Source organism: Podarcis cretensis, assembly GCF_951804945.1.
Source record: "Podarcis cretensis genome assembly, chromosome: 18".
Taxonomy (NCBI): domain Eukaryota; kingdom Metazoa; phylum Chordata; class Lepidosauria; order Squamata; family Lacertidae; genus Podarcis; species Podarcis cretensis.
Window position 1 is genome coordinate 10,478,331 of NC_137188.1, and position 15,370 is coordinate 10,493,700.

Sequence of the window (15,370 nt, forward strand, 5' to 3'; positions counted from 1 at the left end):
CCCCCGTCAGGCTCGAGGGGGGAGGGGTCCCAAAAGGACTCTGACTCACCCCCCCTGCTACTTGAGCGCAGGGCTTGGGCCTAGTGGTTTTTTTCCTGGGGGGGGGTGGGGAAGGCTGCCCCTCATAAACAGCAGACTCCCCATATTCATTTTAAGCCGTGTGTGTGTGTGAGAGAGAGGGGGGGTTGCTCTCCTTGCAGGGGGGGGGAAAGGCGGAGGGGGGGAGGGTCTGTGTGTCTGTGGACGGGAGGGGGGGTGGAATAAGCTATTTTTATATAATTTATATTTTTTATTTAAACAGAGAAAAGTGTGTGCGTCTACATATATAGGCACACACTTGGTGTTGGGGTTTTGTGGGGGGGGGGAGTTTGGTTGCCTGTCCTTTAGGGAAGGCAAATCGACTGATAGGAGTTCAGTTAGTTGACTCCACTGGCAATTCAGGGCCCTTCTTCCCCTTAAGGAGGAAAGTTTCTTCCCCAGTTTTTATTAGTGACAGTCCATTAGTTAATCCCCAATCCCAACCCTTTCTTTTTCTTTATTTCTTTTTTTTTTGGGGGGGTGACATTTATTTTCCCCCACCCTGTTCTTAAAAGAGGGAGATTGGGGTTAGAAGTTGTAGGGAACTCTTGGGTGACAGGCAGTGACCCCACCCTAATTTTTTAAGTTGAATCCCATGAGGAATTGAACCCCCTTTTTCGTTGGGGAGGAGTGATCCTGAGTTGAAAGGATACTTGCCTCTTTTTTTTTGTGGACGGGTTAGCGATTCCTCCTGTTAGAATTAAGTCAAAGAGTATTACATTAAGCAGAGGTGTCTCCGTTAATCGACTTCCCTCTTCCCCCTCCCCTTTTCCCCCAATCTAGAAACTCTTCTGAGAAGGGAAGACCCATACCTCTTCTTCCCTTGTGGTGGTGTTATTTTTTTGCTTCAGTTGCCCCTTCTGTTAGGGTCAGGTTTTCTCTTCCTCACCCCACTTGCCTTTGCAGAGAGCTCTCACCCTTTAAGTAGCCCTCATTAATTGCCACAATTTGGGGAAAATTGTTATAGCTGCCTCCCAGTCCCAATTGGCACTTGTTTTTCTTTTAGCTCTTAAGTTCTCTCTGGCTGAGAAGGGACCAGGTGCTTTCTGTCCCTCCTCTGGGTTGAATGCATGGGAGACTAGGCATCTCCTATACTACAGATTTCCCTTCCACCCCTCCTCCTGTAGAGGAGGAAGCTCCACATAAGGACTCCCTAATTTTGTGGGTGCCAATCTTGTCAAGAGGAAGATTCTTGGGGATTATTGAAGCTCTTCAAAAGAGAGAAGAGTCCCATTAGGGATTTGGGAGGAAAGGGTCTACTCCATCTCCCCAAGTTAATATTCTCCCCACCTGTTTGACAGGCATCTTGGTCTCTTGTGGGAACGGTACAATTACCTGTCAAAGGAAAATCTCCCAATTCCTTTTTTTTCCCCTTTCCCAACTCATATGCCAAGGATAACTTTCCCTTGACTCTCTGGGCTTGTGAACATCACATTGCATTTCCTTATTTAGATCGGAAGGCCACATAAACAGAACGGTGTGTGTGTCTGTTCAGAAAGGGACTTAATTACGCTCAGCAAGATCGGTCAGGAGTCTGTCACTAATGGGATCAATCTGTTCTGAGTGATGCCTTCAAAAGCCTGGCTTTGCTGCAGTATAGCTTGAAGGTAGAGGGGTTCCCCAAGAGTAGGATGATTAGAGGCCTCCCCTCTTTTTTCAAGACAGTTGCTTAAGCTGGATGAATTGTGTAAGCTTAAACTTGCGTCAGGAAAGCTTGCTCAAGCACCATCCCCTCCTCTCTCTCTTTTTTTTGTGGGTGCTTAGTTCTGGGAGACTTGAATAGGGTTTGAGCTGCCTGCCTGCCTGCCTGCCTACCTTAATACCTGAAGCAGTGGGGTGACACATCATGTGTCAGGTAGACCCCAAGTGGTTGAAGGATGCCCCTGGTAGTACCTACTAGACACGGAAGGCCTCGATCCTTTGTCAAGGGCGGAAGAGAAGCAGTTGAAATCAGTATTGAAAATTCCTTTAAAGAGACTTGGTTCCAGCTTCCAAACGGCTGAGAGGACTCTCATCGGAGGTCGTACCTGGGTGGCGAGAGTGGTCAAAGCCGAGGGGTGGGTTTGGGCTGCTTCACCTCACAGTTTGGAAACAGGAGCTGCCATGCCTTGCTAGCGATGGAACACCCTCCGAGAGACTAGCTTTCAGTTTCCAAACGCAGGAAGTATTCTAGAAGATGACTTAGGTCCTCAAGGAAGGGGGGGAAAATACCTTGGACTTCCTCAGGAGAACATTACCTGATGTGAAAGACTTGGAGCAGCAGAAACGAGATTTTTTTTTTCAAAAAGAAGTTAAAGCTGACTGTAAATCAACTTTGTTGCTTTCCCCCACCCACATTGTTTAAGAGAAGCTCTATAAGTATTGGAACGAGGTGCTGGATCTCTGCAGGGCCCTCGTGGGCTCGAGAGAAAAGTTCTCATAGGCTTTTATTTTTCATTTGTAAGTTAAAACGTTTGTACAATCTTTTTGGGAATTCTCTACTTACCTCCGCTGAACATCCTTCTTCCCCACCCCAAAAGAATTGGGAGTAAAAAGGGAGCATCCGACACACCAGGAAAGTGGATTTGTAAACCTTTGGCGCGCGCACACACTTGTCATCGTTGTCGTAGAACGCAAACAGGCTTGGGTCATTTCGACTCACGATGGAGGACTCCCAGCAGTTGGGGATGTTTGTTGAAAGCGAACTGATCTCGGTGGGCATGGATACTTTCATCCACCGCATAGACTCTACGGAAGTGATCTACCAGCCCCGCCGGAAAAGGGCAAAACTCATAGGCAAGTACTTGATGGGGGACCTGCTTGGGGAAGGATCCTACGGCAAGGTCAAGGAGATGCTGGACTCGGAAACCCTCTGTAGGAGAGCAGTCAAGATCCTGAAGAAGAAGAAGCTGCGGAGGATCCCCAACGGGGAGGCCAATGTTAAAAAGTGAGTGTTGGGGTTTTTTGGGGGGGGTGGGAGAAGGTTTGGGGGTGAGGGTGGGCCCAACCTACAAAAATTGAGCGTAGTTGTGTCTTCGTAGGACGTTACTGCAGAATAAAGGAAAGGACCCCTGGACGGTTACGTCCAGTCAAAGGCGACTGGGGTTGCAACGCTCATCTCGCTTTCAGGCCGAGGGAGCCGGCGTTTATCCGCAGACAGCTTTCCAGGTCATGTGACCAGCATGACTAAACCGCTTCTGGCGCAGTGGGACACCGTGACAGAAACCAGAGTGCACGGAAATGCCAGGGACGCGGGTGGCACTGCGGTGTTAACCGCGGAGCCTCCTGGGCTTGCCGATCGGAAGGTCGGCAGTTTGAATCACTGCAACAGGGTGAGCTCCCGTTGCCCTGTCCCAGCTCCTGCCAACCTAGCAGTTTGAAAGCATGCCAGCGCAAGTAGATAAATAGGTACCCCTGTGGCGGGAAGGTAAACGGAGTTTCCATGCACTCTGGTTTCCGTCACGGTGTCCTGTTGCGCCAGAAGCGGTTTAGTCCTGCTGGCCACATGACCTGGAAAGCTGTCTGTTGACAAATGCCAGCTCCCTCGGCCTGAAAGCGAGATGAGTGCCGCAACCCTGAGTCCCCTTGGACTTTCCATGGGTCCTTTACCTTTTACCTTTACTGCAGAATTTATTCCCACAAGACATAGTGATGGCTGCCAACTTGGATGTCTTTGAAAGAGCATTAGACAAATTGGAGGAGGAGGATGCTATCGATGGGTTTTGTCCGGTGGCTGTGTTTTGCCTTCTCCATTGGAGGGAATTTTCCATGGCTGGAACTCAGAAGTGGGGAGCGTTGCTCTCGCGCTCAGGTCGTGCTTATGGGCTTCCCATGGGGGGGCCGTCTGCCTGGCCAATGTGAGAAGGCGATGCCGGTCTCGATGCCCCCCCCCTTGGCCTGATCTAGCAGGAAGGCTGTTATGTTCTTATTACAGCAAGCGTTGGGAACCTCTGGCCTAGGAGGATACATGCTGCCCTCTGCGTAATTGCAAACAAGTGGGAGAAGTGGGTGCGGAAAGGCAGGAAGGGATGGGTGCACACGTTAGGCCAGGCATGGCCAAACTTGGCCCTCCAGCTGTTTGGGGACTACAATTCCCATCATCCCTGGCCACTGGTCCTGTTAGCGACGGATGATGGGAGTTGTAGTCCCAAAACAGCTGGGATGGGTGCACACATTAGGCCAGGCATGACCAAACATGGCCCTCCAGCTGTTTTGAGACTACAATTCCCATCATCCCTGGCCACTGGTCCTGTTAGCTACGGATGATGGGAGTTGTAGTCCCAAAACAGCTGGGATGGGTGCACACATTAGGCCAGGCATGGCCAAACTTGGCCCTCCAGCTGTTTTGGGACTACAGTTCCCATCATCCCTGACCACTGGTCCTGTTAGCTACGGATGATGGGAGTTGTAGTCCCAAAACAGCTGGGATGGGTGCACACATTAGGCCAGGCATGGCCAAACTTGGCCCTCCAGCTGTTTTGGGACTACAGTTCCCATCATCCCTGACCACTGGTCCTGTTAGCTACGGATGATGGGAGTTGTAGTCCCAAAACAGCTGGGATGGGTGCACACATTAGGCCAGGCATGACCAAACATGGCCCTCCAGCTGTTTTGAGACTACAATTCCCATCATCCCTGGCCACTGGCCCTGTTAGCTACGGATGATAGGAGTTGTAGTCCCAAAACAGCTGGAGGGCCAGGTTTGGCCATGCCTGCATAAGCCCCAGCCTCCTCTCTCTCACTGCTGGCTCTGACCTACAGCGGATTGCCCTTTCCCCTGGGGTTATGTGGCCTTCGAAGGGGAAATGGTTTGTACGTCTGAAAAATGCATGGTAAAAACAGCCATCTGTTGGTGTTTCTGTCATAAAAGTTGGAGCTCCAAGGCTGACTATGGGGGTCCCACAGGACAGCCATCGGAGGTAAGGAGGTTGGGGCGATTTGCAAATATTGTGGTCTGCCACTGGCTGGCTCAACTCCCATGTTCAGATGTGTACTTGCAGGGTGGTGATAGGTGCCCCTTGTCTGTCAGAGTTGTTTCCTCAGGCAGGAGGAGCAGTTACGGATTCCCTCTCAGGGCTGTCAGAAGGTGCTTTGGGTGACAGCCTGGGCAGAAACAGGTGGGCCCTTCTCCTGCACCCTCTCCCCTTGTGAGTCTCTCTAGGTTTCTTTTTGTGCCTTGTTGGCGCCAGGGAAGTCTTGCTCTGTGATGTTGAAAGGGTATCTCCCCGCCTGTGTCTTCCTAGCTTCACTTTCCGGCGCTTTTCAGTGGTGGGGTGCACTTGAGCGAATCGTCTTCTAGGGAATAACCAGAAATGGCAAAAATAGATTGGAGCTCAACAAACCCACTGGCTCGCAAGCTATAGAAAATGCGACCGCATCCTCTGGAGGCATTTTGCGTGGTTGGATATTGTCGTGCTCGTGGGTTGTTCAAAGTGGTCTCCTGGGCAGCAGTTTCTCCCCAGTAGTATTGGGCCAGTATCCTCAAGAACAAGGGTGATTAACTTGGGTGCCCTCCAGATGTTTCTGGGACTACCACTCCCAGTCAGTGGTTGGACATGATGGGAGTTGTATTCCAGCAGCTTCTGGAGGGCCAAAGAGTGCCTCTTCCCTTTGTGCAGTATCTGCTTCTGTAATTGGCCAGGCAGCATGAACCCTCTGGATTGGCTGTGCAGGTGTAAACTCCAGCAGCGTCTCCTCCTGCTTTGCTGGCTGTGGTTTCCTTCTTTGCCCAGGTCCTTAGCTCCCAACAACTTAGGTAAAGGTAAAGGGACGCCATACCATTAGGTCCAGTCGTGACCAACTCTGGGGTTGCAGTGCTCATCTCGCTTTACAGGCCGAGGGAGCCGGCATACAGCTTCTGGGTCATGTAGCCAGCAGGACTGAGCTGCTTCTGGCGAACCAGAGCAGCGCACGGAAATGCCGTTTACCTTCCTGCCTGAGCAGTACCTATTTATCTACTTGCACTTTGACATGCTTTTGAACTGCTGGGTTGGCAGGAGCAGGGACCGAGCAACGGGAGCTCATCCCATCATTGCGGGGATTCAAACCGCCGACCTTCTGATCGGCAAGTCCTAGGCTCTGTGGTTTAACCCACAGCGCCACCCCGCGTCCCTCCCAACAACTTACATCTGAGCTAAGTGAGCAGCTGCTGCAGCTCTGGGTTTAGGGATTGGCTTGCCTGGGACTCTAGACTAGCCCTGACAGGCCCCTGTCCTCCGAATCTGGGAAATGCAACTAGGATAGCCTCAGTTGTGCAGGCTGAGGTTTGGAACTCCGTCCACACAGAGCTGCACATGCCACCTTCACTGAACAGCTTTCAGCAAAGACTGATGGGGCACCTCTTTACCCTGGCCTTTGACACCTCAGGTGTCCTTTTCCAGGATGCACCTTATGCTTGTACCTGTAGCCTGTCTGCCTGTGTTTCACACTGGTTTTTAAATTGTTGTAACCTGCCCTGGGACCTGCTGGCCAACAAGCCCTGCCATGTCCTTGCCAGCGTAGGAAAACAGTGCAGTGCTGTTGAGGCTTGCCCGGGCCGAGCACTTTGCAGCCACTAGAGGCAACCCATGTTTCCTCAGATGCCTGTGGCCCTTCAGACGTTGCTAGCAATGTTAGAAACTCAGGAATGTAAGCTAATTGCCAAATGGCACCTTAAACCTGGGTTACGGTCGCCACAGTGGAATGTCTAGGCACCTTCCTTTTCTTTTTTGCTGTGGAATCTATTTTTTATTATTCATTTCAATAACGCTTTATATTTTAAAGAAAAACATCACAAACATGTTAAAAGATTACCGTATTTTTTGCTCTATAAGACTCGCTTTTCCCCTCCTAGAAAGTAAGGGGAAATGTGTGTGCGTCTTATGGGGCGAATGCAGGCTGCGCAGCTATCCCAGAAGCCAGAACAGCAAGAGGGATTGCTGCTTTCACTGCGCAGCGATCCCTCTTGCTGTTCTGGCTTCTGAGATTCAGAATATTTTTCTTATTGTTTTCCTCCTCCAAAAACTAGGTGCGTCTTGTGGTCTGGTGCGTCTTATAGAGTGAGAAATACGGCACATAAAAAAGATCCAGACTAAAAGAAATGTAAGCTTCAAGGAAAATATTTCAGATACTTCTGAAGGTGACATTTTTTCCTTTCCCATACAGTAGAACCTTGGCTTACGTTACCCTTGGGTAACATAAACTTTGGGTTGTGAAAGCAACAAACCCGGAAGTATTTTTCTGGGTTTCGCCACTTGCGCGTGCACAGAAACACGCGCCGCGCACATGCGCAGAACAGGCACCTCCGGTTGCGGAAACCTTGGGATCCGACTGGAACTCCGGAACGGATACTGTCTGTAACCGGAGCTACCACTATATCTATTTGCCGACTTAATTTATAGAGCTGCCCCATAGCAGAATGACTCTAGGAAGCAATGGGGGTGTAGTGGTTAGATTGTTGGACCAGAACCTGGGAGATCAGAGTTCAGATCCCCACTCCGTCAGGAATCTCATGGTGTGACCTTGGAGCCAGTCACAGCCTTTTAACTTACCTTACAGGGTCGTCCTAGGAATTAGCGGAGGGGGTTGGTAAACCGTGTACTTTTTAATGACCTTTTGGACTACAGTTCTCATCATCCACGACCACTGGCCCTACTAGCTAGAGATGATGGGAGTTGTAGTACAAAAGCGGGTAGAGACGCAAGTTTAGAAAACCCTGGTGTAGACAGCACTGAACTAGACGGATCTACTGGTCTGACTCGGTATAAGACAAGACAGTTCCCTGCATTTCTGTGTCAGTTCTGCAGTCAAATATTACTGCGGGAGTCTAATCCAGCAAGTATCCTCACCTGCCTCCCTTCATTTTCCTCCCTCCATGTTTCCCCCGCAGTTCTCCCAGGCCTTTTAAATGTGAGGGTCCACCTTATCAATAAAGGTAAAGGTAAAGGGACCCCTGACCATTAGGTCCAGTCGTGACCGACTCTGGGGTTGCGGCGCTCATCTCGCTTTATTGGCCGAGGGAGCCGGCGTACAGCTTCCGGGTCATGTGGCCAGCAGGACTAAGCCGCTTCTGGCGAACCAGAGCAGCGCATGGAAACGCCGTTTACCTTCCCACCGGAGCGATACCTATTTATCTACTTGCGCTTTGACGTGATTTCGAACCGCTAGGTTGGCAGGAGCAGGGACTGAGCAACGGGAGCTCACCCCCTCGCAGGGATTCGAACCACCGACCTTCTGATCGGCAAGTCCTAGGCTCTGTGGTTTAACCTTATCAATAGCCCACCCCCCAAAAAGAACCCAGGTATTGGTATCTGAAAATACTGCCACAGTGCCTACCCCTGACTCCCAAAACAAGCTGGTTCCCTCTTTAAAAGCCAGCACCCACCCAGCTTGTTCCGGCATCTGCTGAGCGTCAGCCCCGTGGGGTTTTTCTGCCTCTTTAGGCAATCTTGGATAAACGCCTGGATGGAGACGTTCGCCTCCCTTGTCCATCGCCTGGCTCATGGGGGGGGGGGGCTGTGAGCGCTGCCGCCAGTGAATCAGCTTCGCTCTATTATTACTTCTTCGGACAGGCCTTCAGAACCAGGTTTTCTTTCCGCTTCTGGAAAAAGGAGATCTGCCAGAGAGAGAGAGAGAGAGGAAGAATCGAAACTACCCCCAAAAAACAGCTTATCCGCCTCGCCCTTTGAGGTTCCATCTGTGCAGGAGGCTGAGAAGGCGGTTCTGTGCCGACCTGGGGCCTTCCTGATGTTTCGGCCGAAGCTCTCCTCACATCAGCCCCTCTGCGCTGATGGGAATCGGAACTCCAAGCATGCTGTGGTCCTCCATCACCGCCCCTCTCAGTTCCTCTTCTCTCTCGCCTCTCTTTGCAAGTGCTATTTACCGGTACAGTGGTGCCCCGCAAGACGAACGCCTCGCAAGACGGAAAGCCCGCTAGACGAAAGAGTTTTCTGTTTTGGAGGCGCTTCGCAAGACGAATTTCCCTATGGGCTTGCTTCGCAAGACGAAAATGTCCTGCGAGTTCCTGCGGAGTTTTTTCCCTTTTCCCCCCCTTTTCCTAAGCCCTAAGCTGCTTATCAGCTGATCCGCTGAAAGCCGCTAAACCGCTAATAGCGCTAATCCGCTAAGCTGTCAATGGGCTTGCTTCGCAAGACGAAAAAACCGCTAGACGAAGAGCCTCACGGAACGGATTAATTTCGTCTTGCGAGGCACCACTGTAGTTCTTTAGGAAGCCGCCTCGCTTTTTGCAATGCCGTCCTGCCTTACCTTGATGAAGCTGAACTGGTGAGTGTGCCAGGTTTCGGCTGAGAGAGGGTAGGTGTCGTAGAGGATTCCTGGAGGTTGCAGGAAAGAAACAGGAAATAATAATTGTATTATTAATAATTGTAATAATAACTGTAATTCAGAATTCCTCACATCCTGGAGATGTATCTCCCTCCCAGGCAAGTTTAGTTCCAGGGATCTCTCTCCTTCGCATGAAACAGAAGCCAAAAGCATTAAGGATGAACTGCAGGTGTTCACACATGTTTTACATGTGGTGTAATACAGTGGTGCCTCGCAAGACGAAAAGAATCCGTTCCGCAATTCTCTTCGTCTAGCGGTTTTTTCGTCTTGCGAAGCAAGCCCATTGACGGCTTAGCGGGTTGGCGCTATTAGCGGTTTAGCGGCTTTTAGCGGATAAGCGGCTTAGAAAAAGGGGGGGAAGGAAAAAAACTCCGCAGGAACTCGCAGGACATTTTCGTCTTGCGAAGCAAGCCCATAGGGAAATTCGTTTTGCGAAGCGCCTCCAAAACGGAAAACCCTTTCGTCTAGCGGGTTTTCCGTCTTGCGAGGCATTCGTCTTGCGGGGCACCACTGTATTCGGATTATGTGTTTTGGCGGTTTTATATTGTTACGGAAATTACAGGGGTGTGTGTGGCACATCTTTAAAGTTAAATATTACAAATATTATGGAGGAGGTCTCTCCGCCCCACCGCCAGCCTTCGGAGGAGGTCCGAGGACAGTGGGGAAGACGCGCTGCACTTCCCCGCTGTCCCGGAGATTTCCCTATGGGCTTTCGTCTCGCGAAGGAAGCCCGTAGGGAAATTCGTCTTGCGAAGCGCCTCCAAAACGGAAAACCCTTTCGTCTAGCGGGTTTTCCGTCTTGCGAGGCGTCCGTCTTGCGGGGCACCACTGTATTCTGATTTTATCCTACTCTGAGACATGCAGGGATAGGGTTGCCATACGTCTAATCTCCCGGTCATAGCTTCAATTTCTTTTGAGATTTTGCAAAAGAAAAAAAGCTGGACAAATTAGGGCAAAGCGAATTGTGTACAGATTTTCCCTTTTTGAAATATGGCAACCCTAGTATAGGGCAGTATGTATAGTGGTACCTTGGTTTACGAAGTTAATCCGTTCCGGAGGTCTCTTCTTAAACCAAAGCATTCTGCATAAAGTTTTGTATTAAATGTTCATTGCTTGACAGAACTGACCCCATTATTTACACCACTTTCTGCTATGTGCTCTTCATATTTTTAGAACAAAAATGCAACCGATGATAGTGTGGGAAAGTCACCAAGGTCAGAGTAGTTAGGCTCGAGACATTCACTGATGATTTACTGGTGATCGCTTTTCTACATAAAAAGGCAACCATAATTTTAAGCGATAGACGTTAGGCTAGTAGAAAAAGATTGAAGCAAACTTCATCTCTATTCAAGGAGCATGCAGAGAATAGCTTATATACCTGTGTTTCTAACACTAGTGTAAAGGTTGGAGTTAGCTGGCAATGGAATGCAAAAGGTACACTCTGTGGCAGTTCAGTTAGAGCATTTGTTGTTGTTTAGTCATGTCCGACTCTTCGTGACCCCCTGGACCAGAGCATACCAGGCCCTCCTGTCTTCCACTGCCTCCCGCAGTTTGGTCAAACTCATGCTGGTAGCTTCCAGAACACTATCCAACCATCTCGTCCTCTGTCGTCCCCTTCTTGTGCCTTCCATCTTTCCCAACATCAGGGTCTTTTCCAGGGAGTCTTCTCTTCTCATGAGGTGGCCAAAGTATTGGAGCCTCAGCTTCAGGATCTGTCCTTCCAGTGAGCACTCAGGGCTGATTTCCTTCCGAATGGAGAGGTTGGATCTTCTTGCAGTCCATGGGACTCTCAAGAGTCTCCTCCAGCACCATAATTCAAAAACATCAATTCTTCGGCGATCAGCCTTCTTTATGGTCCAGCTCTCACTTCCATACATCACTACTGGGAAAACCATAGCTTTTCCTATACTGACCTTTGTTGGCAAGGTGATGTCTCTGCTTTTTAAGATGCTGTCTAGGTTTGCCATCTCCTTTCTCCCAAGGAGCAGGCGTCTTTTAATTTCGTGACTGCTGTCACCATCTGCAGTGATCATGGAGCCCAAGAAAGTAACATCTCTCACTGCCTCCATTCCTTCCCCTTCTATCTGCCAGGAGGTGATGGGACCAGTGGCCATGATCTTCGTTTTTTTGATGTTGAGCTTCAGACCATATTTTGGAGCATAAATAGAGCATAAATAGAGGCAAAACAGCCCTTTGCAACAGCAGTAATAGGTAATAATGCATCCTGAGTAGTATTGCTAAGGAAATTAACCTTCATAGCAAGGCAGAAAGCCATTGTCTTTTTTCTGACACAAATGGGGGGAAATAGAGGTTTTGATTCAGCACCCTTACGCCAAAGTTCTCTTGTTCTCAGGCTGATGCCTTCAGATAAGATCAGGAACAGAGTGACCTGGTGGACTGAAATGTTCGTGTTCTGGTTTCTGGATAATGTGCCATTTCTGATGTCAGATTACTGTGCATAGGTCTCCTTTTTGTGGATCCTGCACCCCGTCTCCCCTGCCTCCAGCATTCTGGATATGCCAGCTTAAATACAGAAGAGCTTCACCCTAGCTGTTGACAATGAAAGTTTCCATTATCCCCTTCTAGGGACGCGGGTGGTGCTGTGGCCTAAGCCTCTTGGGCTTGCCGATTGGAAGGTTGGCGGTTCGAATCCGTGCAACACTGGCGAGCTCCCGTTGCTCTGTCCCAGCTCCTGCCAACCTAGCAGTTCAAAAGCACACCAGTGCAAGTAGATAAATAGGTACCGCTCCGGCGGGAAGGTAAATAGTGTTTCCGTGCGCTCTGGCTTCGTCGCGGTGTCCTGTTGCGCTAGAAGCCGTTTAGTCCTCCCGGCCACAGGACCCGGAAAGCTGTCTGCGGACAAAGGCCGGCTCCCTCGGCCTGAAAGCGAGATGAGCGCCGCAACCCCACAGTCACCTTTGACTGGACATAACCGTCCAGGGTCGTTTATCCTCTTCTGGGTAATTCTAGAGCCCACAGCTAGCTTTGCCAAAGCTATAAGGCCTAGAAATACAGGGTGAGTCCTTTAAAAGAGGCCCCGTGGATACAGAGTACACATGTTGCAGGGGGCCTCTTTTAAAAGACTCACCCTGTATAAGTTGTGTGTGTTAAGTTTCGCAACAGAGAATGGAAACGCCTGCAAGGTTAAAGTCCCCGTTTTGTTTGCGTGTGTTGTGTTATTTCTGAGCTGTGTGCTTTGCAAGTACCCTCCTCCATAACTCTTCTCTTTTTTTGCCTTGCTCAGTCGGTGGAGCGTGAGACTCGTTCATTTCAGGGTCGTGGGTTCAAGCCCCACATTGCAGGGGGTTTGGACTACATGACCCTTAGGGGTCCAGAGTTGGACCCTTCCAACTCTGCAACGCTGTGATTTTGTGATTCCGCCTGCTCCCTTGCTAGGGCTTACATGACTAAGCCTGGCAGGCAGCTACCCCAACAATTACCTCCGGGCTTCTGCCCGTGAAGTCAGTGCCTCCGTTTAAGACTCTGCCGCTTGTTATTTATTAATTTGTGACCTCACCTTCCACGTATATCGTCCCAGGGAGATTTGCAGGCACATCTTTAAAAACAGCAGAAATAAAGTTGCAGGCGGTACAAGGAGAACCAGGTATAATAATAATAATAATAATAATAATAATAATAATAATAATAAATAATAATAAATTTTATTTATATCCCGCCCTCCCCAGCCGAAGCCGGGCTCAGAGCGGCTAACAACATTAAAACAATAAAACATTCTAAAATCATTTCATTAAAAAATTACTTCAAATCAAATTGATGGCAGCCATTGGGCTGGAGTTCTGTGAAGATTGCCAAAGGAGGGAGTCAGGCTGTGCCCTGGCCAAAGGCCTGGTGGAACAGCTCTGTCTTGCAGGCCCTGCGGAAAGATGTCAAGTCCCGCAGGGCCCTGGTCTCTTGTGACAGAGCGTTCCACCAGATCGGGGCCACAGCCGAAAAAGCCCTGGCTCTGGTTGAGGCCAGCCTAACCTCTCTGTGGCCTGGGACCTTCAAGATGTTTTTGTTTGAAGTTCCTCTGTGGGGCATACCAGGAGAGGCGGTCCCGTAGGTACGAGTGTCCTAGGCCGTATAGGGCTTTGAAGGTTAAAACCAGCACCTTAAACCTGATCCTATACTCCACCGGGAGCCAGTGCAGCTGGTATAGTACCGGGTGAATGTGAGTTTAAAAGTGACACAGCATGAACTTCGCAGGGGATTGGACGAGATGACACATTTGGTCCGTTTCTGACTGCAATTCCGCGATTCCAACACCTGAAATGGGAGTGCTTGTCATCTAACTGGAAAAGCTTCTCAGCACAAAGAAATGAAAACAAAAAAGCTTTAGGAAAGTGCAGACAAGCAAGTCCCTGACAGGGGTTAAGCCGCGGGCAGCTGGAGTGGCTGTGCCTTCCGAAGCTTGTTGAACGAAAACTCCCATCACCCCTGACCTTTGACCCAGCTGGCTCCCGGGGCTGATGGGAGTTGGAGTCTGAGATGACCTGGAGGGCAGCGTCCCTTCTACCCCTGTAAGCAGAATGCAGAGTTCCCAGTGAAAGTGGAAGAACTGATGAGAGTCCCTTGCTAAGTTTAGGCCCCTGCATCTGTTGCGGCCCATCTTGCGGCACTGTAAGCAACAGCTGTGGCCTTTGCTCCGTCGCGAGAAGCTCTTCCTGGATATCCACTGCCTTTCCAGTTCCTTTTTAGCTTTGGTGCGCCTAGTTCCTCTGAGGTCGGGCTTTGCAGCTCAGCGTAGGGCAGGCTTTCGTTCTTTCCGTTCCCCTTTCCCCTGCTCGCGACCACCCTAGTCAAACTTGGCCAAGACCAGCTTGAAGGCAGCACTGGAAATACTGTATTTTTCGCTCTATAGGACGCTCTATAGGAGGGGGAAGAACAGGGGAATTTTTTTTTTTCTTGTTCTCCCCCTCAAAAACAAGGTGCGTTGAACAGCAGATCGGGGAACAGCGCAAAGGCTGCGTGCAGCCTTGCTGTTGCCCCCCAAGCTTGTGGGGCTGGCGGTGGGGGGAAGCGCTGCTTCCCCCCACCGCCAACCTCAAAGATCCCTGAAGCCTTTGGAGCACAGCTTTGGGGATAGCCTTTCAAGCCTCCACGGCAGCCATCCAGAAGCTAGAACAGTGAGACGGAGGGCTGTGCAGCGCCCCGTCTCGGTTGTTTTGGCTTCGGGGACAGCCTTTCAAGCCTCCGCAGGGCGACGGTGTGCCTTCACCCCGCTGCCCTGCGGAGGCTTTGCACAGCCATCCCAAAGCTAGAACAGCTTTGGGCTGCAGGCTGCTATCTGCAAGCCTTCGGAGCCCGGCGGGAGTTCCCGCCGGGCTCCGCAGGCTTGTGGATAGTTCCTGAAGCCTGGAGAGCGAGAGGGGTCGGTGCGTACTGACCCCTCTCGCTCTCCAGGCTTCTTCGAAAGCCTGCATTTGCTCCATAGGACGCACACATTTCCCCCCTTCGTTTTTGGAGGGGGAAAAGTGCGTCCTATAGAGCAGCGTTTCCCAACCTTTGGCCTCTAGCTGTTTTCGGACTACATTTCCCACCATCCCTGACCACTGGTACTGCTATCTAGGGATGATGGGAGTTGTAGTCCAAAAGCAGCTGGAGACCCAACACTGCTATAGAGCGAAAAATACAGTAGTTGGCATCCGTCTGCCTCGGGAGACAATGGAGGAGTTCGCCAAGCTGTTGGAAGGTTGCAGCGCCTCCTGTGGCTTTAGAAACTGATGCCGGATAGGAATGTTTTGTTGCAGCCGGGGCAGACAAAGGCATCCGGTTGTGCTGCTGCCGCTGCACAAGGGCGTTTCTTCTCTCTGCGCTCTTCCCGGGGGTCATTCCTCCTCTGGCCACCGCTGTGGATGTACAAACGGACTCCTATCTCCAGGCACTGTGGTCTTCTGCAAAGGGTTCCTCCACGGCAAGGTTGGCATTGTCAGCCTTCATGCCACTTTTGCAGATGTCTGCCAGTGGGCCTGGGGCCGGAAGTCAGCTCCCC

The 15,370-nt window shown here is 50.6% G+C and overlaps 1 protein-coding gene across 2 annotated transcripts in view; it reads left to right on the forward strand.

The window, feature by feature from the left end:
- Positions 1–210: 210 nt before the first annotated feature.
- STK11 (serine/threonine kinase 11) overlaps positions 211–15,370 on the forward strand; it is a 66,709-nt gene continuing 51,549 nt past the window's right edge. The window contains exon 1 of one of the 2 annotated variants that reach the window (XM_079960780.1): positions 211–3,004. In XM_079960780.1, coding sequence (XP_079816906.1) covers positions 2,721–3,004 — 284 coding nt within the window. In that variant the 5' untranslated portion in view covers positions 211–2,720. The remainder of the gene's footprint in view (positions 3,005–15,370) is intronic. The other variant, XM_079960779.1, reaches the window with a different exon arrangement.